The sequence below is a fragment of the Patiria miniata genome, unplaced genomic scaffold (assembly GCF_015706575.1).
Source record: "Patiria miniata isolate m_02_andy unplaced genomic scaffold, ASM1570657v1 HiC_scaffold_7, whole genome shotgun sequence".
NCBI lineage: Eukaryota > Metazoa > Echinodermata > Asteroidea > Valvatida > Asterinidae > Patiria > Patiria miniata.
In genome coordinates this window covers 17,608,916-17,636,085 of record NW_024037074.1, presented here as the reverse complement: position 1 = coordinate 17,636,085, position 27,170 = coordinate 17,608,916, and the positions used below count along the sequence as shown (strand labels likewise).

Here is a 27,170-nt window from a genome sequence, read left to right as displayed (position 1 = left end):
TGCGCGCACAAAATGTTTGCTCGTGTCTATCACTGCGATACAAAGAACCACTACCCTCTGACTGCCTCGTCATAAAGTTGTCTGCTGTGTTTAGCAGATACCGCACGCACAAGCTATCATTCAAAACTGTATAATACAGGATGAGTAAAAAAAGAAAAGAAATGGCGCCCCCTATTTTGTAAAAAAGTTCTGCATGTAGCGCTTTCCACATCTAGGATGTGAAAACCCACTTAATAAGCTTTCTTTTATAAGAATCATTCAAATCACTCATGTACATTTTGGTTTATGGAATTTTGAACACAAACACAGTTTTATAATGTCGTTAACATGTGCATATACGGGAGAGTAGTCGGGTACCGTGCGTTATTGCGTACGTTTTGACGACACGACGATCGTAGAATTTGCAAACATATTTGCGATAATATTTGCGACATCGCAAATATTATCGCACACATTTGCAAATATATTTTGGTCATTCTTTTGCATAGAATGCGTACCCGTTGCTATCTCTGTGAATTGAGTGTCTTATTCCCTCTTTACCTTAGGAACAAAGACCAGACACAAGACCGCGGTGTTGGCGACTATGATCGCCAGGGACCTCACGGTGAAATACAAGCCTCGATTCTCGGCTAAGACGGTCAGTGTCGGCACGGTGATGGCCAAGGTCAGTACGACAACGTAGATGGACATGATGATGAAACGACCTGTGAAAAAAGAAAGGAATGTTATTTAAATTTCAAAAGAACAAAGGGTAATGTTGGTATGATATAACTGAGAAGTGCCTTGTAAAACAACACTAGAGGGCGAGTCAAAAGTGACCCGTATTAATGATTTTTTTCTTAAAGAGAAATCAAATTTGATACACCAATGAAATATGTCTTAAAAGAGTATATTTTTCCAGCTTATCTGTAAAAAAACAAGTACTGAAATTGATTCATGCTATCAGAACAGGGGCGTAGCAAGGTCATTTTTATTGGGGGGATAAAAATTTCTTGAAAAGGGCACTTGCACGGATGTGCTGAAATGTAGACACGGTTTTTTTTCTCCGGACACTTGACCTACTTAAAATCAAATAGTGGTGGGGGGGGGGCTGGTTACGCTGGTACCATCTGTCGATGGAGTCTATCAAGTACATTTTAAAGAGTCTTTCAGTATTTTCTTTGAAGTTTGAATATGAAAACTGCAAAAGGGATTCGTGTTCATGATTTGGATCATGCGTTTTTATCATTTAAAAAAAAAAATGAAGTTGCTTGATGGCGGTACACACTTTGATCCACTCTTAATAACCGTTTGTTTCGTTGCTCGAACTTGCTGTTGCTTTGAAACGTTTAAATCATATCAGCTGCCCTAAACTAATACATCAGCCACTGTATAGTCTCGTGTCTGCAAGGACAAAAGGACTCTGCTCCGAGTTCAAATCCATGGAAAAAAAAGTCCAGGGCGAAATTGCTTGTGTAAAAACGAAAAGCCGTACGTTGTATTCGAATGTCTGGCGGACTGCGTCATTCAATTACCCTGAGAGCATGCAATAAGAAAAAGATTTCCTGAGGATTTTCTCTTCACGTCAACAACTTTTTCCTTTTTTTTGTTCTTTAAAAGCAATATTAATTTTTACTGCACTGATGGTTAAACATCGCAGTACATCCTTGAAAAACGTACGCTCTAATGAACATCAGCTTCTACAGAACAGGTGCTCGTAACGTGAAGTTGTCAACTGTTCCGTCATCTTTCAATTACAATTCGAAATCCTTTAAAAGCATCCGTTCTTAGGATAATCCCACATAAATCCCGAAAAGCAAAATTGATTTTTATTTTGGAAAGCCAATATGTTGGATTTCTCATAAATAAATTCCGGCCCGAGTACTGCTTTTGTTTTATATAAAGATAAGCTTCAATGGGATGACCTCATGAAGTTTAATTTAATATAACCCAGTTCTAAAGCTTTGCGAAAAAAACAATAAAAATCCCACTTTGAAATCAATCGCTCGATTCAAGAGATTGCTGCAGATGATGCAGCGTTGGTCATCAAAGGAAAACCCTCATTTTATTAAACCAAAACAACCTGGTCAAACGCTTTTTCTGATTTGGAATTTAATTGACCCTCGAATTTAAAATGACGTTTTCATAATTTTCCTGACGTGATTAGTGTACTCGTCATTTTGATGAAAACAAAAAAGGGATAATACCAGCCACCGCTCTTCAAAAATTCACTTAATAATCATATATTTTTTCCCCTCTACTTCCCACATTCTATTCATATATTTTATTTGTTGCTTTTTAATGACAGTTGGTGCCCTATAGGTCATGCGTTCTATGTTCTGAGCAGTTTTCTATTGTAAATTTTCATGTATTTGGGGTATTTTTTGTCAGTTTTTCTGGTACTTCTTAATATTTTAATGCCAATAATGTTATTAATGGGATTACTATGTGGTACATCTTAATATTTTAATATTGATAATATTTTTTTAATGGAATTACTTTTTTCCAAATATTATAAATCATGTTCAATGCAACCCTTAGCTGCGAGTCATGATTGATTCAATAAACCATTTAATGAGTAAATAAAAATATAATTGAGCTATAGATCTAAAAGAATATTGAAATCGTTTAATGTTGATGAACTAAACGGAGCCGTTTAGCTCCAAATTCAAGGGAAAAATACAAATTAACGTCATTAATACTGCCTCTAAAGAAGAACTTGTTAAATTCGCAACGCATTAATTTTCCTATTTGTATATTTCAGGTCGATCCAGTTGGTCTGCAGTTTGCAGCAGTCCTAGTCATTTTGATGAGGCCATAATTATGTTATAAATATATATTTATATTAAAGGCCAAGTATAGGAGAAACAAGCATTTCGTTTTGATAGTGAAGGACTTTATAACTAGTATGGTCTACAATTTTGAAATTAACTCTCGAATGAAATACTGAACAATCTTAATGGAGAAGGAACCCACTGTCGTTCAGCTCTGCTATGGTGATCCGTCTCATTTCCCACGCTAGAAAGCTGCCTCCCAACATGAGCAGGCCCTTGATGGCATAGATGATGGCGATGAAGACAATCTGATTGTCCGAGGTACACTCCCGGTACATGGGCACTTTATACACCTCCGGAATTGGATTTGACTCATCTAGCTGTGGATGGAGAAGTGAACAAATTTCTTGTATAATGCAAAACATCAAAAACAGGCCCACTGCCTACCTACTCGTTGTACTGAGTAGGTTTATACAGTGGTGCATCCCGCTCTAAGCATCTGCCCCAGCCCCTGGTGCCCCCCCCCCCGGCCGCTGAGAATGAAGGTAAAGGCAAAATTAACTTTAAAGGAAAGGAAAGAGGGTGCCACTTCAGAAAATGAGATCCCAATTTACGACACTGACAGACGTCAAAAACACCATTCGTCACAAAGTATTACGAAACGGATTTTTGCGTAACTCATTTGAAAGAAAAGGAACCTTCCAACAAAAACCTAGTGACAGATTCACCATTAATCACCGTCATGGCATAATGCCTTGAAACATATTTGTTTTCTGTGGATAATTTGCCCGATGAATAGCCTGGCATGGCACGACCCATATAGCAAAATTGATAAGACTGATAAGCGCTCAAGATATTCTATTCGGCTATCATAATGTCCGTTTAGTTCAAAACAAAACCTCACAGCTGTACGCGTAAACATAGGGATTAAATGGGTGCACAGATACGTCAACATGTTTTTGCTTTCGGGGTACGAAGAAACAAGACAAGGCTATAGTAAAGCTACCCCCAGAGCGAACCAAATTTTATTCCGTTGATTTAGAATGGCTATACACTAGGGAAGTCTTTTCATACATGTGAAAGTCAGTCAGTGTGACAGTCAGTCAGTCAGGTGCAAATAAGTCAATAGGTTGACCTCTCTGGGTCCAGCAACACAAAAACACAAACAAAAATAAACAAACAAATCTGACCCAACCCAACAAAATGAGTCCGAAGTCGTCAGAGCTGTTTTTGGATTAAACCGCCCTGAAATAGATTTTTTTTTTTTTTTTTATTATTATTATTGATTTAATCTCTGGTAATGAAACCAATGATTCCTCAAAAGCGCCCTAGGCACTGCAGTTCGTAAGCTTGGAGAAATAGTGATGAGACAATGAGAAGAAGTTACAGTTTTAGAGGTGGGAGGAAAACCCCAGAAAAAATTCTGGGGGAAACCCACGGATTCAGGTAGGGACTGAAAACCCAATCCACGTATTTGCCCAGGCGGGATTCGAACCTGGGTCACAGCGGTGGAAGGCGAGGAAAGTACCGCTACGCCAACCTGATCTTGCACCGCATAAATCAATATGGACTCTATCCTTATTCCTCCTTAATAGCTAAGGAAAAGCTAACTATGCACTTTGTAATGAAAAATGAAAACCATTTAGTGAAAAGAAGTCCTTAAAATAAGACTCAATTTGTGGGATCCGGTCACATGTTTTCGCAAAGCAGCACCTAATCACAACTAAACTCTTAGGCCCCGTGGATTAATTCCGATTTGCGTGCGCCCCCGTGCGCACGCGTGCGCACGCGTGCTCATGCGTGCTACCCCGTGCTGCACGGGTCTGCCCGCAATTGCGTGCCGTTGCGTGCCGTTGCGTGCCGTTGCGGGCAACTGCGTGCCATTGCGTGCTTATGCGGGCTATTGAGCACAGGCAAGGGTTGCTACACTAATCCCTAGATTAACGCTGACAAAAGAAATTGGGTAGCCGGCCAAGGCGGCACCAGACAAAGAGGTTGTGATAAATAATGAAAGGTTTGCGATGAAAGGGCTGGAGTTCCAATGACATAAAAGACGTTGGTGCCTGGCAGTGCCACAATGCATGGTGTCTGGATTATTCTTTTATGATACGTGACATTACATGTACATGTATTACACTTTACGTACGTAAGGCTAGGCTATTTTCATAGCTTTTTTGCGTCGTTTGATTGAGCTCCGGACATATTATATTTCTTTTTATTTTTCGTTGAGAGCTTTGGTTTTAATTGAAAGACACCGAACGTTCTTACTGTAAATATGAACGTCAGTTGAAAGACTGCTTTATTTATGTCATTATTCTTAATTTATATTAATCTGCATTTTTAAGAAAGTTCCACTCCATTATTCAAGTTAAACACCAATTATTGAAAGAGAAAGAATACACATCATCAAGTTCATTTTCATCATTCAACTTTATAGTCCTCCGATCAAAAGTCATGATAGGCACTGCTGTACATCAATCATAGGCCTGCACGTACGTATCGTCATGATATGTTGATAAAGTAATAGGCCTCATAATTGGGGCCGCGCCCATTGAGAGTCAAGTTGATTTTTTTGTTGCAATGGCGATCGGTATTTTATTTGCTGTAGGCCCATGCATGCACAATTGAAGTTGAATGTTTTGTTCGTTTCATTGTAACTGTTGTATCCATTTTCTCATTGACATAAAAAAAAATGTTATGTGCTCTCAAATTTGATTTGTGAATTTCAAATTGTGTGGCAAAATATGAAATTTTTAGGGCACTTAGTGCTATTAATAAGCATATTAGTGAAGTTTTGCTTTTGGTCCCCAAAAAGTGAAGTGATGCACCACATTCCACGAAACTTGATGCTGAAATTTCCAACAACTTCTAGAGCCAAATATGAAAAGATTCCCATATCTGGCCATCAGTAATTTTTCCCTTAAATGACCTATCAGCCATCAAAAAGTGATACTATATATGTCCTAAAAAATCTAAATTTGCAGGGACAAGTTTTGAATTGAGAAAACACTTAGAAATTTTCAGACCTGCAGTCCCGTAGGGTTTGTGCACAGGGTGACAAATGATTACCAGATATAGGAATCTTTCCGACCATTTAGTTAATCCGGTGTTTATCACCTCCCGCCCCGATTTCCACGCAGCCCTGATTTTTTTGGCACAATTGCAGAATACCCCGCCACTCAATCTACCAAAAGTATAGTTCCGATCCCGCCCAGCACAACGCAGCACACGGAATATGTGTCCACGCATTATCCCTGTTTATAAAAACCACCACCGCGTGTCAGACAACGTCTGGCAATGGCCGATCCCGCTCCACACAACACGGAACATGCGTGCACGCGTTATTACTGTTAAATACCGCCAGCCAGACTACATGTAAGTCTGACACCACTTCCATCAGCGTACAATACCATGCGGTTGTAGACCAGTCTGGCTGCGTCTCGCCGTTTACAAAATTCTCTCATTTCGCTTCTGTACCCCGACCTTTAAAATTTCTTTGCGGCAAGGTGCGGCAAGCTTTTAATAATTTCTTTTGATACCACTGTTTCAATAAAAGTCTGCACTTAGTTCTGGGTACGAGTGTACCAGTCCGTACCATTTTTATTTATAAAGTTATGATAAAGACAGATTTTTCAAGTAGATTTTAATTCTACACGGTGTTTTAAATGAAAGTACCGGCTCACGCTGTAATGTTTGGGGCATTTCCTGTCCTTTCCTGGTCACTTTTATCATTTCGTTAAAATTTCCTGTCTTTTTGGAACGCGTGTAATTATTGGTACCACCAGAGTAGATGAGTCATGCTTGGCCCTGCCAAGTGTTTACAATTAACTAATGAGCGGATTAAGAGACACAATGGCTAAAGTCCAAGACGATGTCTATTGTGCATTTCTGCGGTTTGTTTGTAATGTTGTACCGCCTGGCACTGAGCCCGTTTGCGTGCCACTGCGTGCAAGTCCGTGCCAATGCGTGCCGATGCGTGCCGATGCGGGCCAGTGGGTTCAAAATCTCCTTTGTTCGAGCTTGCCTGCGTGCGCACGCGTGCGCACGGGGGCGCACGGGGGCGCACGCAAATCGGAATTAATCCACGGGGCCTTAGTGTGAGCATTCTCTTCCTACGATTTTGTGAAATGATTGCATATTTTCGGAGCCTGCGTTTTGTGAGGAAGTATCGATGATATTTGCTGAAAATCTTCTTACTATTAATTTACCTTTGATGCCAGAAGCACATTTGTCACATTCGTTGTGTCCACTACGACCCACAGCAGAATGATGATGACGTCAACGGTTACCATGGATGCGACGCCAGCCATTAGCTTGGTATCAGATATCTCCTGTCAACAGTGTTTTATGTACAGAAGACCCGATAAGGTCGTGTAAATTATAATTAAGTGTGTGGCTTTATCCTGTCAGTTTCAGCTTATAAGTCTGCAAGCCCTTAACACCTCAAATGATAATTGTCAGGATTTCGCATACAAAAAACCGCAGATATTTTGTATCATCGAGTATCATTGGTCACTGTACCGCCCAAAAACGCCCGGCCTATAACTCCCTGTAGCGCTTGAAACCGCCCGAGCACTTCGTTTGTTTTATGAAATCATCATAGAAAAACTGCACTGTAATACAATGTGGTCCAGGTGCTATAGTCAAACGTAAATTAAAGACATACTTACTATTCTCTTAGCGTGACGCATGGAGTTGGTCCAAACTAAATGAATGCGATAAGTCTTCAGGAAGAGCGCCCCAAACGCCAGAGAAATGCCGATGCAAAGAAGTGTAGTTTCAATCTACATAGATCGAAAACAAAACAAATTGGTGCATAAAGTCTATGAATTTAACGTTAAAATTTGACGTGAATTGTACTTTTCTAAACAATTAAGTTATTATTTCCGAAATATATGCACAAATAAGCCTATATACGCACGACCCCCAACAGAACAGAGACATAAGGACATCACGCTTTGTTTACATGTGCGCTTTCCAAGTTTCCATAAGAAAGCGCATATCGTGACGTCATTTGTCTCTCAGGTCTATAAACTTATTATTGGTAGGCCTAAAGACCATGTGTGTGTGCCATGTGACGTCATACTGACATGCAACCACCGGGCAACCTACACATTAAAGCATCTTTTGCATGTTATTTGGCCAACATCAAACAGTTTATAATTGTCAACACTTTTAAATCATTCACAGTTTCAGAGATGTGAATATAGTGCAACTGAGAGAACCATTTACTGAAAGTTGACATTGCGTGACCACGACATCAAATTTTGTCAACACGTGTCACAGTCATGCTCTATAGGTTACTGTTTTGATCATTCATGGTTACTTATCTAAAACTAAGAAAGAACACCGTCTGCACATAAGGTTCATATATCACCCAAAATTTGAAAGCATTCAACATTTGCACACAAAATTATGAGGTTATAATGGCTTGCAAATGCACTCCTGGTGTGCACATTATGAATACGCACTGTTAATTAGTAATCTGTGGCATATCAGGAGTGCATTTGGCGATGAATCAGAATGATTTGTCTTCACGTACAAAACAAACAGTGATGAAGGTGCCCTCCTTCAGCTGTGACACGTCCAAGCCGAAGACGAAGACAGACGCGTAGAGAAACAAACATCCGCCGACTATCAGGTTGTTCAGCATGGGACTTGATAACTTGATGGCCCTGTGTGATTGATAAGAAATCTCATCTAAACATACTAAATGAAGCTGAAAACATTTGGGGTAAATGCTGCTGAACGACACGGCACGAAGATGAGAAAACGGTTCCATATATTTTGTGTATGTGTGTACTTGTTCTTCAAAACCCCAGAGGACAGACACACAAAGGGAGAACAACAGATCCTTTCAGTCCTCGGGAGTTGGGTCTTTTTTTCAAAACGGTCCTCTGTGTTAGGCTTGTGTGCTTAGTCTATGGGAGAGTGTTATATTACAGGGACAAAGGAAAACACAAAGCATTGTCCTCGGGAGTATAGTAAAACAAGAGTACGTGTTTAAGGGCATGTTTTGATAAAAAGTAGGGATCATTTGCTCTTCATGCAGTTTGTTACTCATTTCAAATAATGACACCACTCGAAATCCAAAGAAGACTGTTCGGGTTGGTTGATATTTCAGCTCAACTGATTGCTCTCTTCTGAATGACAGCAAGCCAAGCGGAAGAATTTTATAGGGTGTTTAGTATATACCAGTAAAGATCTTTGATCCAAGTTAGTTTTCGGTATGTTACTTTTGGGATGTATGCGAATGATTCTATATGCCTTTAACTATATTATTATCTACAGGTAAAGCAAAGGTGTATCATCTATACGGGTACTGCACCCTGTACCGTACCGCCACATTTGTGGGTCTACCGGAGGCCAAGCAATGTGCCTGTTCTAAACAGGCACATTTTGAAAGGGCACTGCACTAGTATTGATAAACAGAGGATCATTTATCAGATCCTGCACTCGGCCTATGGTTTTGGTTGCATCTTCGCCCGCATTGCCATTATTTCAACAAGCTACCCGTCTTAATTGTGTCTTCCAATAGTTCATAAAGTTGATTACTGTCATGGATAAGTTGCTATCTGGATATTGCTACTGCCTTTTCCCCAAGCGTAATTCATAAAGTGTTTGGTACATTTACATTGGCACTCTACTGATAGCATCAGTACTGATATCCAGTGACTCAGTGCAAGTCAATATTTGGTTGACATATTTATTCTCTTTGTCTGGACTTATCTTTTCTGTGGTTTTTGGGTTGTTTATAGCGACAGTTGGCCTACCTTTTCTGCCGGTATCGAATGTTGATCGTCAGAAAGAACAGCGCAAGTAAAGTGCCCAGTGCGGACAGAAGATAACATGGGACTTTACTGGCAAGAGGGACGGTGATCCATTCTTCAATCTCGGTTATACCGTCTACGGGAGGGTCATTACCTGCCAAAATATCATTGGAATCGAGTATTAGTTTGCATGTCAGTAGTCAAGACAAAGTCCATTCATGCACTCATTTCTACGACCTTTGAACAATAACTGTCCTGTTTTTGCTTAAGAGTAAAGTTAGCATCGATTTCATTTGTGAAACTGCAGCTGCAGGTACAGACAAACAAATAAAACCTTCTATTAAACCTATACATTTCGAGCTTTGTGGGCCTTCTTTTTTAAGTTGCTTTTGTGACCTTGTTTGCTCGCAGGCTTAAAGTAGACTAGTTTCCAGTTCTCAATTGAAATAATCCAAACTGATACGGTGGCAGGAGCAAGTACCCTGTGACAACTGAATCATTGTCCGGCTGGAAACAAGTTTAAATTGGTAAAGTAATTATTTCAGCCTTAAAGGGGAGCCATTTTTGTTGGTATTAAGTCTCAGAGGTTTTTTTTTCAGGGTGAACTCCCCCCCCCCCCCAAAAAAAAAAAAACCATGGAGAGTTAATCTTAACATAACCAAATAATTTATTTATTTTATTTATTTATTATTACTATTATTATTAGCAACCTAAAATGGTTGGATTAAAAACATTTTGAAAGATATTTAAATTACATTTGAGTTTGAAATATTAAAACTTTTAAATAGCAATGCACATTAAACATTAAAACCTCCTATAAAAAAACAACAATTGCCAATAAACGAACAGTCGTGGCACATTAAAATCACTATCCTTTATACTTCCTGATGTTTTATGAACTGTTGATTAGCCCTCCATTTCGTGCGTATGTTCGGCTATCAACAGGACTCATCTCTATGGCGACGGATCCCATAGATGTATTATCCCACTAATTCAGAATGTCATAACTATTTATTAAATTCCACCGAAGTCATCTGTTCACTCTCAAAGGCGCAAGGGGGGGGGGGGAGTCCGGGCGAACCTTTACAAAGCCCTTTGTGTACGGTTTGTAAAGCGATATTGTCATTTTGTCAAGGCAACGCAACAGGTAATTAGCTCATGGTGCATTTTGCTTAAGCTGTTGAAATATTCAAAAGTGCGAGCTATAAATTATTACCTATGCTTTGATATAGTGCATATATGTGCCTCTGTTTTCATGCGCGCATAAATGTCATTCCAAATATTCCCAATGCTCTAGCCAGGGTGAAATTACAGCGTATGTGGGCATTTGTTCGTCAAGGACTAAATGCGAGCGCAGAGCGCCAAGCACTTTACGACGTGGGGTGCGGGGTTTGGATTATAGATAGTCTGTGGTGCAATCTGAGGTGATTCCACTTTCCCCTGACTTTTTTGAGCAAAAGTTTAAAAGATTATAATATAATATAATCAGTTATTTAGCGATATATTTGAAATTCAGTGTAATTTAATCAAAAAAGTAAAACTAAAACAGAAAAGCAATAACATTTCAACTCCATAGCTAGCTTAACACTAGTTTCATTTCATTTCATTTCATTTCATTTCAGAAACATTTATTTCCACATGACTAAGCACTTTAGAAAACAAAACAATTGTTACATGAAAACTACTAAGTGGAGGCATTACACAAGAAGCCGAAGCTTATAAACGGAATGCCTTAAACACACAAAAAATATATATATATATAAACAATACTGAAAAAGGAAGACTAAATTCAAAAGACAAAACACAACAAAACAAAACAATGAAACAGAAACAGACAAACAATCGGAGTGGACGTAAACTTAATAAACTTTACAGACGGACATACTGGAAACATACTAGTGATACAATGACACAGTTTATAAAATGGATGATGCAAGCAAAAGAAAGCACAATTAAAGCAAACGGTATGAATGTAGAAAAACCAGCAAAAGACAAAGCAAACTCAAACTATGCTATATACTGGGAGATAAGATGGTTCTTGAAAGTGGTTTTAAATCGGCCAACAGAGGACTGCGATTTCATAGACTGACTGAGTCCATTCCATAGACGAGGTCCATGAAAACGAAGAGTGTTCATTACGTATGATGTGCGTGCAAGAGGGATGTAGTAGTTATTATGTGATCTAGTAAGGTATTGATGAATATCGTTAATTGAGGTGAAATATGAGGAAAAAGTGCGAGGAAGAAGGTTATTAGTATATTTGTACATTATTATACCAGTTTGAAGTTTATTAATGTCGGTGATTGTTAGTGTGTGTAATCTGGCGAACAAGGGTGCTGTGTGATCACGAGGATGGGACAGTGTGCAAATACGAATAGCCCTTTTCTGTACGGTAATAAGAGATTTAAGTTTGTTAGTGCTTGTGCGTGCCCACACAATATTGCAGTAGTTCAGATAGGGGAGAATGAGAGTATTGTAAAGAGAAAATAAAGTGGTAGATGGGAGAAAGGAGCGGAGCTTAGAAAGTACACCAGTGTTTCTGCTGATGACTTTGGAAACAGTAGTAATGTGGTTGGACCAGGAAAGTTTGTCGTCGATGGTAACACCCAAGAATTTTGTGGAATGGACTTGACTAATGGCAGTATCATTGATTTTAACTGTTCCATTACCACAAAAATTCTGAGACCTGGAGAAGACCATGTATTTAGTTTTGCTAGAGTTGAGAGAGAGTTTGTTGGCTTGAAACCAGGAAGAAACTTTAGTAAGCTCGGTATTGAGGTTACTAACCAAGGAATCAAAGTCTGTATGAGACGAAAGAATAGTAGTGTCATCAGCAAAAAGAATAAACGACAAAGTGTTAGAGGAGCAGTGAAGATCATTAACATATATAAGGAAAAGAAGAGGACCAAGAATAGAACCTTGAGGCACGCCATGATCAATTATTTTAAGAGAAGAAGAAGATTGTTTGATAGTGGTGAACTGTTTGCGGTTGTTAAGATAATCAGAAAACCACTGATGACAGATGCCTCTAATGCCGTAATGTTCAAGTTTAGAGAGAAGAATAGAGTGGTTGATGGTATCAAAGGCTTTAGAAAGATCGATAAAAACACCAATAGAAGATAGCTTATCAGAAAGAGAGTTGGACAGAGAATCAACAAGTTGGATCAGAGCCATATCAGTAGAGTAACTGGTCCGAAAACCGAACTGCCGGTCATAAAGAAGATGAAATTGAGAAAGGAATTTGAAAAGTCGCTTATAGACAAGCTTTTCTAAGATTTTTGAAAAACAGGGAAGAACAGAAATAGGACGATAGTTACAAAAATCATGGCGATCGCCAGCTTTGAAAACAGGGGTAACCTGAGCAATCTTAAGGTTAGAAGGTACAGATCCAGTTAGAAAAGAGAGATTAAAGATGTGAGCCAGTTGATGAGAGATAAAAGGAATAGAAGACTTGACAACAGAAGGGTTGTCCATGGCATGACTACAAAAATATATATATATATTTCCATTAAAAATTTTCAAGAATTTCCTGGGTTTTAAATTCAGTCAAGTTCAATTTTTGTGCCTTACGATAGGTTCAGATTTGTTGAAGGCCAAACCATCGGCAAATAGGCGGCAAAATAAATTGTGAAAGACTCATCGTAACTACTATGGATACAACTGGCGTCCGACATCGACATAAATAATCATCGGCGATTGTAACTTGCACACAGTACAAACCAATTTGAAGGAAGCATTATCACTTTTTAATGTAGAAAATATGCCAAAATTTTTGTAGGTGACGATGCTCAAGCTGAGAATTGAGACATTTGGGATGTTGGGAATTGCTATTGCTATACCATGGACCTCCATGGTTACACCGTACCAGCGAACCGTTCTTAGTCGAGTAATACAAAATTGGCGCGTGCACGTGCACACCGCGTTCCGTCTTGTCGGAGCATGCCTGGAGCACTGACAGGGCTTAACGACAACAATTGCTGATTGTTTTTGTCCTGAGCAGGAACAGGTCCCTTTTCAGAACGAACATTCTAAGATCTCTTTTTCAGCAACAAGTCGTAACATTAACAATCCATTATTTTGATTGCGAGTTCCTATAAGTATAGGAACACGGCAAGAACACGGCACAACACTATACACGTCTTTATTGGCTTTTATCTCAAGAGTGTAGCCTTCCTTCTCATAATTGTGATGGGCTAGAGATGGGATAACAGTTAATCAATGTGAATTATAAAGCAGTAAGCCAACTTTACGCAATCGTTTACCGAACTGAAATACATGTTGAATGTGATATATCTGGTCTTTCTGTTCACATACCTGACCACATGAACGTCTTTCCTTGTAGAAGTGTCACTGATTTCTTTTCAGCGTCATATTTGGCAACCTTCACATAAGAACCATTACCTGCATAAGACATTTGTGACATTTTTTAGTATATTTCGATATGAGTGCATGAAAACCACCAAAAGTACTATGGTTCAACAAAGGGCAACACATTTTGCTCCAATTAACAAGATCCACGTATCTTGTTCTGTCTCAGTTTTTCCCAGTTAAAATGAAACGTGGGCTATAAAAACAAATTATCTATTGTCCAAGGGCACGTAAAACCTGACATCAATAGGGAGTTCTGGTAATTAACCTTTACCTTGACTCTGCTCAATGTATACGTACTCCGTGAAGTCCCTCGCCCTGTCCTTACCAATAACCAAGTGATCCTGTTTCAGGAAAAATATTTCATTAATAAAGGTTAGTGTGATGTCACGTAGAAAATGGCTCCATTCTAATTCAGTATAAAAAGGCTAGCCGACCGTGCAATTGCTGGGGTTTTTTTTCCGATGCGACTAATTTAGAAGAAAATGGCGGTTTCTTAGGCTGTACGCTATGTCCACATCATGTTTACATGTCGTTTACAAGCCATTTTAACGGTCGAAGAAGACCTAGACAATATAGGATATCCCTTTTTGTTTCTATGGTTTTCATATTTTTTGCCTCTGAAGTAGAGTCGGTCGGTCGGCAAAAACATATAAAGTTCGCGTAACTTACCGTTATGCCGTACACGTCGATCGCCTCGGCGTTCCGTAGAAAAACCTGCGTCATCTCCCTGTCGCTGAAGTCAAACGCGTCGAGTCTCCTCGGTGGTATCATTTCTTTCAGGTCCGCAATGGAAGAGTTAAGAGCTAAAGCAATGACGAAGAGGGCGTCGTATGCATAGGCCAGTGTTGCCCAGTTGTTGTCAATGATACTCTGTGATCGTAACCACTCCAGGTAGGCCCGTTGCGTTTGATCCAACTGCGGCCTCTGCGTCAGAAGATAAGATTTCGGTTTAGATTTAAGAAGGTTTCCAATTTTAAAGAAGGCTTCAAAGTCAAAACAGTCGGTACTACAAAATGTTCCTTTCGTCGAATTCATGTTTAGACGTGACAAACATCCTCATGGTTTGTAAAAACAAAAGAGTAAAATAAACCCTGATTGTTCGGATAGTGTATGAATTATGATTGCTCATTCACCGTTACGCCAAATTATATATCAATCAGCACTTTGCGAGACATCCTACATGATTATTTAAATGTAATAAACATGTTATCAGTCATTTTTACTGAAATCAAACTTGAAGCAGAAATATACACACTAGTGGGGCAATATATCACCAAAACACGAATTGTACCAGCTATATCGATTACCTTTCTTAACGACACAGACTAATGCTGAATGATGGCACAAATCGCTTTGCAGATCCCCTCATTTGGTTTAACCTTGCAAATTACGAATTTCAAGTTAGCACTACAACCGAGGGCATCAGTGCTGCCTTTTGTTGAGAGGATTAGAAAAAAAGACGTCCTCCATGTCATACAATGGCTAAGCACTGACAGCCTCGGTATCAATTCCAATTTGAAATATGCCTATTGTTTATGGTCATAGAAATGTGTTATCCTTGATTCAACTGATTTCAGAGCAACCGAGAATACTCACAAAACCCTGATAATCCATGCGGTTTACGTCGTCAATAATCTGAACTCCACTGACGAAGATATGATACAGCAGGAGTTGTTCCAGCTGTTCAGCTGAGCAACCGTGAGTTGTGACTGAGGCCGTTAACCACCACTCCGCCGCGTACCAGCCAGGGACGACCCACACGTACTTGGGTCCTCGTAAGCCGCTGTTGTAGATCTGATAAAAAACGTCATTTCATGTTTGTTATTAAAAAGTGTCTCTCCGTGTCAAGGAATACCTCAGAAATATTAGGCTGAACAATTATATTATCATACTATTCATATCATGATATCCGAACATAGTTTACAAATTAGGTGCGAATGTGTGCGTCAGCCGGAAACATTTATTAATTTGCACTAAATTTTTCATCAGAGTTGCCTTTAGAAATTGTCACGTCATTTCGATCAGAAATGTGGACTAAGCTGTTGATTGGTAAATTTGGCTGACTTCCTTGTGTTTTTTTTGTAATACAACAACAGATTACGGAAGACCCGATTGAAGGCGCCCGCTGAATGGTCAGAATCTCGAGGTCAAGACGCAGTCTAGTCGCATAATTAATCGCCGAATCTGCTGGCATATCATTGACCATTGCTATGCAACGGGTATTTCACAGGCTAACGCTTGAGTAGACATCTTGTGGATTCCTTGTTTACGAATTAATGTAAGAAAACACACCTCAAAGGTGGCGACCTTTACGTTAGTTTACACTAAAAGCATTTAAAAGAACGGCAGTCGTCGAGCTGTGGCTAACGAGATGAGTTATGGATTAAAAGATCCCTGGTTCGAATCCTGCTATGTCCATTTTGCCAACGACTATCTGTCTACTCCGACTTCATCGATAGTTTTGATTAAAGGGAAAAGCAGGAGAACGAAAACGTGTCTTGCTTCGATTCTATGAAATTACTGAATTATTCAAAGTGGCTTCACCCACCTACGGGCAAACAAATTTGCGCGCAGCACGCGCGATGCCGAACGGCGCGCCGGGCTCCATTCCTGCAAGAACTTGCCGAGAGAAAAAAACGGTGTGACGTCACAGGAGGGTGTTAAATTAAATAGAATCATCAGCATATTCCAGTCGCAACCCTTTCCCAAGCTCCTACAAATAACGCAGTCACCTGCTGCTTGAGAAAGAAACACAAACATCCAGCGAAAAAGAGTATTTGAACAGCAGGGCAACGTGTGGTGGACCTGCGGCAAATCACGTCCTTCCTGACACTACAGGTGTGCGCAAAACATCAATCTTCCTAAAAGCATGCATGAAACGCGGATTGAGTGTATAGCCAGGTTCATGGCTCCAGATCCATTTATCTAATGAAGTTTGTCGTACAAACAGAACGTTCATTACCCGGATTGAAATGCGGAACTCCTTTTTGCAAAGAAATCGTTTTTCTTGCCATTTTCTTGGAGATAATTTAAGTGGTAAACTAAACACCTGCCAATGTTAACTCATTAGTCTTGACCGAATGTTGAAGTCTCATTAAGAGGGATGGCGTTTCTATACCCCACCCTAACACAATTCGATGCAGATTCAACTAGCGGTTTGAAGTGCAACTATACAGTCACATTTTGCTGGTACGCGGAATTGCCCACTTTGTATCATGGAAGCAAAATAATAGTTCAACAAACTCTCGTTGATTAATGAGTTAATATTAATTATACAGGGTGAGTCAAAAAACAGAAAGTGGCATGGATTAAAGATTGTTTTTCTTAAAAAGCAATCACATTTTATACAAGAATAAAGTATGTCTTAAAAGAGCATGTTCTTCCTCTCGTCTAAAAATAATACTGAACTTGATTCATGCTAGCAGACGTTATACATGTTTTACTAAAATAACCTATTTTTATAGCTATTTGTGGAATGTACTTGGAAGCTATTGAGCTGAGTGATAATTACAGATTACATACAAGCATTCAAATACAAATGGGATTGTAATCATTTTATTCAAGACTGAAACATTATTTTTAATGTCAGAATTTTTTTTTTTTTAATATAAGAAACAAGCAAACTTTTTTTGTCTGCTTTCCTCTGCGAGTTCATTCGTTTTCGTTCATTCATGGAGGTAGGAAAATGTTTGTGTTTCATTGAATTTACTGAGTATTCATCAGTTCGTAGAACGGTAAAATGACCAGTGGTGGACAGCTGAATTTTGTGATCTGTTTTATTAAAATATGCATAAGTTGGGAACATGGGAGTATGCCAATTGCGTGAAATATTCACAGTTACTATTCAATAACATGTACTCTATCCCTATGTTATTTTATGAAATGGAGCAAACCTCAAGTTTTAAGAAAATAAATGTCTATATCTAATTCCGTCACTTTCTTTTTGACTCACTCTGTACATCATTTACCTGGCAAAAGATATATTTGGCCGCCTCCTGGTAGAAGCCCATGAAAATGATTCTAGCATCATGTTGCTGAAGGAAAACATGTAGTAAAAATAAATGTTATGTAAATGGCAACCTACAATCAAAACCACAAACGTGATGCCATGTACAAAAACCATGAATTTCAAATTACTAGAAAATTGTCACAATCCCCGTAAACATCTAAATGTAGGTAATGGATAAACTACCAGAAGGCCTAATATTACAGGACAACCCTGTCTAGACTGTCTTAAAACACAATTTTCGTCACTAGAAGTACTAATCAAGCTCCTGGAAGAAATTAATAATGCATCTTTTGCTTTCGTTTGAATGCTCATTTTTGGTGAATTGAATGTTGACTTTCAGCTCGATTTGATTTCGCTCTAAAGTGAACGACACCTCATTGAAATTGACTGATAGTTTAACAAACAAGCCTCTGGCGATATGTACTCAGACATAGTAGACAAAATAATACGATGAATAATACGAGGCTATTTTCGAGTAGTAAAACGATGCTCGAACACAACCCTGATTATAATAATGTGCCCACCATTCATTTCATCGTATAGCTTGATATTGCACTTAACAAGATAAATGTGCGCGTTTACAATTCTGCACAATAGGCGTCCTGATCGATTGTGCTTCTTTTTCTCCAATTAAGCAAATTGAAAAGGAAAATTATAAGGGAAAGCCTTTGTCTTGTTCAACCGAAAAGTACAAGTCCCAAGGCGACAGTACGGTCCCTATAGGGAAAGTACAAGTCCCTAGTGAGACTTGTTCAATTAAATTTTTGGTCATTTTACTTTGGTCCTGCAAGGTTAAGTTCCGCCGTTTTGAATGTAGAAAAAAGTAATGACTAAAAGGATCTCCGGTATACTCAATAACAAATGAATGGTTATCGGCAAGACCGAACAGATAAAAAGGCAGGTCCATTCTCATCCGGAAGCGAAGACAAATTTGTGACGTCAAGGACAAGTAATTTTTGAAAAAAAGTTCAACAAACTTCAACTCATCGAACTTCGCTGCGAACGTTTCGTGGACAAATTCGCTGGGTTCGTAATGACAGAAGTGTGAACTAACCCTAAGGCAGTCACTTATACGTGGGGATAATCATGACAATTATCGCCCCGTACATTTCCAAAGTTATTGAAGCAGCCCTGAGACAGTGTGCCCAGCAGAATCTACTCGTTTTTGTTTTGCAAGTCCAATAAAGTCAGACCTTTTGATTTGTGTTTAATCCTAATAATGTTTATTTTCACATTGTTGTGAACTTGTGATCAAATTTTAAGGGATCGATTACCTCGCAAATCAGGAAGCAAATGAATGATAATAACCTGAAAAGTTTTTTTGACGAACATGTTCTTTGTGAATTTATCAAGTTTGAGTTGGCATTTTTGACAAGTCAATCCAAATGAAAAGAAAAAAGTTTAGAGACAAGACAAATATAGACAAACAACAACAATCTGGGACAATACCCTCAGGCTTTTGATCTGTTCCTGAGACTGCGTGACGTCTTGTACCGTCTCCATAGCAACCACGCTGATACCTGAGGTGCGCAGAAGCTCAGCGAGATCATCGAAATGCTGTCAAATCACAGAAACAGGACCAGAAGTCAAGCTGTTGGTCTGGACGGATTACATGTAATATGAGTACCCCAAGCGCGAGGTGACACCTAAAAGCAAAACGGCTACATTGGTGCATGCAGACATTGTTATGTAACCCTATCTACACCCAAAAAAAAATGATTCACAAGTCATAATAGCTAATTTCAAGTAATGTGCCTTTTACAATGCTTCCACTGTGGAAATCGATACCAGCAGTCAACATCTAAACCAACATAAAAAGTGAATAATAAATCATGTTATGTACATGTACATATATGTCACTTTCCAGTGCACAAAATAATTCTAATATAGCTCAAAAAAGGACACCCAAATGGTGCCCTCAAATAGCGCTTTCCAAATCTAGGATATGAAAGCTCAATTAATAAGCTTTCTTTTAGTGAAAGAATCATTCAGATCGCTCATGTACTATTCTTGTTATGAAATTGTAAACACAAACACCGTTTGTTAAGCTTGTCCACGGATAACAATAAATAGCAGTGTCTTAAGTTTTGAAATTTCGTGAGAATTAATGTTCCGGATAGAATCTGGCTTCTGGCAGTTTATTCCAGAGAACACCCAGGTCCAATGTGCGAAAAGGCCCGGTCGCCATACTGTCCTGGGCCAGGGACCATCTAGGACTAGTGGTAAGGAGCCTGAGCGAAGTGAGTATAGCAGCACTGCTTTACCTTGAGCAAGTCAACATCTTAAAAATCAATCCTATTTGGACTGGAAGCCAGTGGAGGGATTTGAGAGATAGGGTGATGTTTTCATACTTTTGACATGGCCAAGAATCCGCCCTGCATTGTTCAAAAACCTCTGTCACCGAAGTACGGACTAAACAAAATTAATTACGTATTATTTAAAAAAAATAATAAGACCAACAACATCTCAAAGTGTGGTTCCGGTCACATATAGGCCTACACCGAATTCCTCTGCCTCATGTTCAAATTTATTTGGAACACAACATCGCCTTGCCTTGAATAAGCAAAGGTTGTCCTCAATTCTGTGTACCCATTCTGAGCAAACATTCGAAGCAAACATTCGCGCAGAAACGTAGGCAACTTTACATCGAACAGAGTAAATCGTGCCTTCGGTGTTCAAGCAGTGACCCTCAGCGTTATATAGATCTCTGCATTCTAATCCGGAAATAGCTTTTATACTAATAACGGTTAATAAGTAATTTTGGTTTAAGATATAGAGAGTTCCGTTTTTGGACCTAATTCAATTTGTGCACGCCTGCAGAGAAACTGTGGTTCCATGCAGCATTGAATAGCCTGAATTACCTCGGATTAACAAGGTCCAATGTTCACGTCACTGTTAATCATGCAATTTACTGCCAACAGAGTCTTTGTCTATTTCACGGACACCCGTAAGCAGTAAGCACAGCAAGAGTCACATTAAACCTTAGCGGTTAAAAATTGCTTAAAATTGGTATATATATACGTGCTTTTTCTAAATTTCCATTTCTTTTCTGAACAAAATTTAAAGGAATATGTCCTGCAACTAATAAATTTGCAGGCCTTTTTTTTGTAAAAGTGGTTTTAAATAGCGCGCTCCAGTTCAGAAATTGCGAACGCTATTCCGTATGAACTAGGAGTGCCCGCTCTTAATTCAAAAGTTGTAATTAATTAATTGATTACCTGTCGTGGGCTGAAACCTCATTAATAATGTAATGCTAGAAAATTGTCAATTCAATTTGAAAAACTATTTTTCAAAATGCCACACCCAAAAAGCACCTATACACCAACTTGAAGTTATTGACGTAACAATAGAAGTCTCCCTTCGCACGCAACTGTATATAAAGATCCACGCCGTGACTTTTATTTTTAGAAGAAAATGCCAAGCAAAGGCAGGGAGGGATGGTCCAAAAGGACTCTCTTGACAAAAGAAGGAGACTAGAAGAGTGATTTATGAGATCGAGCTTGTTCGTGAAGCTCTTGAAAGACTGTGGGGTTTTGAATGGGTTAAAGGATGGTGGGAGGCACGATTGTGAAGGATGATGAGTGGGATGCAGTGAACTGAGGCTGTGAAAGGGTGACCATTAATACCCCCCGCCCCCGCCCGTTGCTGCTAGAGTTACCTTAAGGGGTACTTCCACAAAGGGAACAATGGTACCCCACAAGTCGGCCTTCGTAAAACCGTACCCCAGAAGTGAAATTCTAATGGGATAAAGGGAGAACAATGCAAGTACCCATAAGCCCCATTAGTAAATAAGGTTGTGCCAACCTTGTCCTCTTTGTGTGGACCTGAACACATGATAGGTCCACATATGCAGGTTGTGTGGACCTTCTGTGGACTAAGCCAGGTCCACACAAGGTTTCCCCCTCTATGGTAAACAGGTTCAGATGAATTTTTGGGTTAGGGTTATCCGTCAAAAATGAAGAGGGACACTCTTCATAAAACTCAATGAAATCATGATTTAAAAAAGAGTGGGCTGAAAGAGTATTCACAGTGCGAGTAAAATGAATTGTTTTTCTCCGGTTTTTCTTAACTAAACGAATTCAAAGGAATGCCCACAGTCGGTATGAAAAGTAATAAGCATCTGTACTGATGACGTCACACTTTGTTTACATGGGCACTTTCCTATGGAGCCAGTGGGGGCCCACGGTCCACTGAGCACCATAGGAAAGCACACATGTAAACCAAGTGTGACGTCATCGGGACAGAGGCTTATTATGCTGGATTATCGAGTGTGTGTGTGAAAAGTGCTCAAAGTTATCACAATTTTCCGGAAAGAAATTGCCCCTAACTGCGGGTGCTCACTAAATACTCAATGTTGTGCCTCTCTCCGTCTGTACCTGTCTGAAACTTGACTCATCGAAGATAAGGCCACACCTTGACCAGTTCATTTTCCTCATCAAGGCCACTCTGGCAGGGTTGACCTCGTTTTCCTCCTCCCAAATCCGTATGGTCAGCGGGTAGCTCTGCCCTCCAAGGGTCGGTGAATTGGCCAGACCGATCTGTGAAAAAAAAATGTGGTAAAATAATCTCTTCAAGGACAAATAGATACATCATTTTCTGTATTCAATGCACAAATTCGATCGTAAATAAAATTAACTTGTATCATTTTATCTCCTAAACATTCCAGCTACATTCAACACTGGATTCACAATTCGCTTTTGAAAAAGGTCGATATTAAAGTGCGCTGTGCATGCACTGCATGCACGGAGACAATTTTGGCATTGATTGAGCAGTGACATTGACATGCAAAGCAATATCCTGACTGCGTAGCGGAAGGGATACAAAAACAAAGGGTCTTGGAAGAGCTAAACAGTCCCGCGGGGAAAGGGAAATTGATAGAGATTAGTCCGACGTGGTCGACGGGCCCTGACGCCGGGTTTCCGGGAGAAAAAAACCCACAGGCTTACAACCAAATGTCAAGGCTTAAACCTCCGTTATCGTAGTAAATGATTTACAACCTTGGCTTTAACAACCAAAGCTTGGCACGTGTGAAGCTTGCTATATTGAAACTATAAAACAAAACCAGCATTAGCTTCCGATTGTTTCAGGCATGCATTGATACAACGAAAAAGATTATTTAAAAAAAAGCAAGCTTATCAAGCTTCATTTCTAACATCAATCGTGTTTTATTATTCAGTGGGGAAGCCTGTTAACATGACAAAGCTGAACATGGGCGTCGCGAGGGGGGGGGGCAAGGGGGCACCAAAAAAAAAGGAAGAAAAAAAAAAGAAAAGAGGCGTGAAGACAAAGTGGTGTAATTTAATGAGTTGGGGGGGGGGGGGGCAAAATGTTCCTGCCCCCTCTAAAACTGATAAATCGAGCCTAATGTGTTGAGAAATACAAGGCAAAAAAAATGCTTTGCCCCCCTCTAGACAAAATCCTGGCGACGCCCATGAAGCTGAAGCATCTTTGGAGGGGCACTACTCATGCCTCTGTGTTAAAATCTGAGAGTTACACCAGACCAGTGTTCATCAGGTGCATGATAAGCACATTCCTATTTGGCATTTTGAAAAGAAAAAAAAACTGACTGAAGGTTGAAGTGTAAGAGTGAACAGTTTCATGCTCGGCCTTGATTCTATAATTACTTTGATCAACTAAAATATAATAATGATGAGGTTTATATATAAGAACAAAAATTCAAGTCTCACATTATACACTGCACACAAATAACTCGATAGACTGAGGTTATTGTCAAGGAACTAAAACTTAATTATGCGTTCAAAATAGCTCTGAGTTTAATTACCACAGTGTGCGATATAATTTTCCTTGTTTTAGATCGACGTAATTAAATTGAAGCAGTGCGAATTAAATTTTGTTGTTCACACTTCATTTAGTAAATACCTTTTTTCGTTACAGCTATAAAAGACTACCGTACTACTATACCATCACAGTTCTAGCTACAGAACCTTGCCAAATCCTGTCAAGTTAATTTACTCTCTACATTCCAAAGAGTGAAAATTCACTCCATTCGAGTGAAGATTCACTCCCACAGTCGTGAACTAGGGACTAGACGTTTTGGAGTGAAATTCTTTCAATCGTAAAGATTGAGTTTTCACTCGAACTTCGACTAAAGTGGTTCTTTTTTCGGCTATTGCAATCGAAAATGAGAGTGATTTTCACTCTAAAACGTCTAGTCCCTAATTTCACTCTTTGGAATTAAGAGAGAAGTTTATTCGTATTTTGAGTTTAAAACGGGGTGGGTGAGATGAGATCCCCCCCCCCCATTAAATCATAATTTAATAAATCGAACTGATGTGATATTGCAAGCTTTTCAAATACAAATGACGATAATTTTGCCTTCACCTTCTGGTGAATCGAACTTTTTAAACTTGTAAAAGTTGTGGTTAATTCAGTTTTGTAACTGTTTTGTTGTGTTTCCACATCAGTTTTAGATATTTGATTTTACTTTTTTTTTTAATTTGGCATTTTTATTTTTGTTTTCCTTATTTTTTTTTAATTTGGCATTTTTTTTTAAATACCCAACATCTATGGATTGGCTTCGAATTGCAATGTGAAGCAAAAGTGCGTAAGATGTTTGTATTATATTTGTTGATGCTGGTAACAACTCAATTGGTATGAGCAGAGGGACCCAATGTAAATAAGCCTAGTAATTTGCTAATGGGGTAAACCATTATCTCAAGTGTCTTGGATTATCTAACCCTGTCACAGTGTTGTTTTGTGCAATGTGTTTGGCTGACCAACAAATAGTCTAAGCTAAAGCACTGGCTTCCGGCTTCCGCTTTAACTTCTAACTATCGTCGCCGATTCTTCCATGTTTTGAAATGAAATTATCTTCAATCCAAATGCTGAATATCGTCTCGGCTTTTCTGCGGGTATTTAGTAACGTACTACTGTATTTTGTGAGCCAACAGAAATATTCAGGTACCCGCAGGAAAAATTCATATCTTGATCTTTTGTCTGCAGTAGAAACACACTTTGAAACAAAACTAAGTTGGCATTATAATATAGGCATATTCACTTGAATAATTTACGGACCTTTTGTTTTTATCCCCCCCCCCCCCCACACCTATTGATTTTCGGAGGCCTAAGTGTCCGGAGAAAATAACCTGTCTACATTTCAGCACGCCTCCCTATAAAAATTCCTGGATCCACCCTGCTAGCGGCCCCCAAAAATATTGGCTCTAGAACCGCGGCTGCGCACCAACCATTTTCTGTTCACATGTCAAGCTATTAAAGAGAACATTTTCGAAACTGTTTCAGATAGTCAAACGAAATTCGATGGTTGTGCTCAGTCTTACCTGAATGAGGTTGTATCTTGCGGCTACTTCGTTCACTACTATAGCCTCGCTAGATAACGCCGGCCCCCAAGTCATTAGCACGCGGGGCTCTGTGTAGATGAAGTCGTGGAGAAGTTGCAGTGCATTAGCGGGGCCACCCTGTAAATTATGTGACAGAAAACCAATAAAGTAATGTATCGCTCGATTAGCACTCCGTATTGGCCAAAGGGCAATTAAGGTAGACATTTCCGCCCAAGATCTTGACTGTTTCAAGATGACAGGAGGTTTTGTTTTCCGGTTTGGTGGATGTTTTGTGTGCACGATGAATTATGTGCGTTGGAAAAGGACCAGCAGCGAAACGAAATACACCATTTACCGCCTTATTTGAATATTCCGTGACTTTTCCATTCGAAGCGAAGACACCCAATTATTTGTCTCTATATTATTCAGAGATGGAATCCGCAAAGGTTAACTATGGTTGTCATTTTGCACAACTGCTTTTGTTTTAAACATTAGACCCACAGCTTTCTTTTAAACATCGTGGGGCAAATCAGACAATTATCTAAAAAAAAAAAAATTCATATACAAAATGAGTGGCATCGTATGGTTTAGTTTGTTTGGTATAATGTCGAACCACTAAATGCATTTAATACTGCGCGGTCTTGATTCGAGCCAAACCATTCTTAACCGATTGTATCAACAGCGGATTACTTGAATTAATGGAAATTATGTCGTGGATGACCGTAGGCGTATAGTCTGCTCGTATAATCATTCAACACGTCGATTTGTAGTCCACCTTTCGAATTATGCCCGATTAAAGATAAACACACCGTTTTGAGCTACAGCAAATGCAGTTAAGGGGTTTTACTTTCGTTTTGCAAAATGAAAAGTCGACATAAATTAACCGTTTATCAATGTGAAAGTTCAACGTGATACGCGAACGTGCAAATAAACAATATTGAAATCGAAAGTCAAATGCAGTCATGGTACCATCCAAATTATATTAATTTGGAATATTATATTAATTTGGATAATCAGAATATTTTAGAGGGCACGTAGGTCACAAAAAAGACTCCTTTCTCAAAGGCAAGTGAGATTGTTAGGCATGCAGTAATGAAGATAAAAAATACATGTATCGCCATTACTTGCGATCTTCACATATTATTGCCACACATCCTGGTCCATTCCCTAGCCGCTTAATCCCTCATTTGTCTTTTTCCTTCCAACCTCCCATGTTTGTGCGTCCCCTAGACCGAAACCTTGGGCCTCAAAAGGTTGTTGATTTATATATTTCAGGTCAATCAAGTCAGTTCAAGGTGAGTAAAACAAAACCGAAACTCAAATATCCGGACCGTAATTTTAGTGAAGTTCTGCATGTAGCACTTTCAAAATCTATAGGATATGAAAGCGCAATTCTTAAGCTTTCTTTCATTACAAGAATCTTTTAAATCACTTATGTCCTTGTCATGTACGGAATTTGAAACACAAACACTGTTTTGAAGTTCTGTCCAAGGATCACAAAAAAGGTAAGTTGTTCTTTCAGCAAAACAAAACAATTCGTACAAACGGCGCTGTGTTAAAACAATATAAACAGCATTTTTTATCATCGGAAGTCGGACAAGTTGAACGACCTTTTTTTCGAAAACTTCTTGATCACAAAGCTTCCAAATTTTGGAATCCCAACAATTGGTGTCGGAAGAATAATTAAATCCCTTGAAATAAAGACCACGGTTTTCTCATTTACTTATGTCGTGCTTTGATCGGGATAAAGACTGGGGAAATGAGTGAAGAAAACTAGTCAGCATACTTACATTGGTCCATTCCCATCTCAACCGTAACTCATAGCCATCCAGCAGCCCGCTCATATTGTTGACATGATCGATGGCTGTCTGTACCGTATCAGGCAATAAGTCATACGCCGGGTCGTTGAATTTCGGGAAGAACCCCCCGATATATATGGGGTGCCGCTTCACCGGCACGGTCGCTCCGC

General features: G+C 39.3%; 1 protein-coding gene across 1 annotated transcript in view; it reads right to left on the bottom strand.

The window, feature by feature from the left end:
- Nucleotides 1–27,170, bottom strand: part of LOC119744847 (gamma-aminobutyric acid type B receptor subunit 2-like) — a 29,074-nt gene extending 1,904 nt beyond the window's left edge. The window contains exons 1-15 of the mRNA XM_038221020.1: nucleotides 26,992–27,170; nucleotides 25,202–25,339; nucleotides 22,280–22,441; nucleotides 19,353–19,460; nucleotides 17,863–17,928; nucleotides 15,491–15,688; nucleotides 14,564–14,818; nucleotides 14,166–14,235; nucleotides 13,838–13,924; nucleotides 9,527–9,677; nucleotides 8,296–8,428; nucleotides 7,424–7,537; nucleotides 6,962–7,084; nucleotides 2,956–3,133; nucleotides 541–704 (exon numbers count right to left, since the gene is read on the bottom strand). Coding sequence (XP_038076948.1) covers nucleotides 541–704; nucleotides 2,956–3,133; nucleotides 6,962–7,084; nucleotides 7,424–7,537; nucleotides 8,296–8,428; nucleotides 9,527–9,677; nucleotides 13,838–13,924; nucleotides 14,166–14,235; nucleotides 14,564–14,818; nucleotides 15,491–15,688; nucleotides 17,863–17,928; nucleotides 19,353–19,460; nucleotides 22,280–22,441; nucleotides 25,202–25,339; nucleotides 26,992–27,045 — 2,001 coding nt within the window. The 5' untranslated portion in view covers nucleotides 27,046–27,170. The remainder of the gene's footprint in view (nucleotides 1–540; nucleotides 705–2,955; nucleotides 3,134–6,961; nucleotides 7,085–7,423; nucleotides 7,538–8,295; nucleotides 8,429–9,526; nucleotides 9,678–13,837; nucleotides 13,925–14,165; nucleotides 14,236–14,563; nucleotides 14,819–15,490; nucleotides 15,689–17,862; nucleotides 17,929–19,352; nucleotides 19,461–22,279; nucleotides 22,442–25,201; nucleotides 25,340–26,991) is intronic.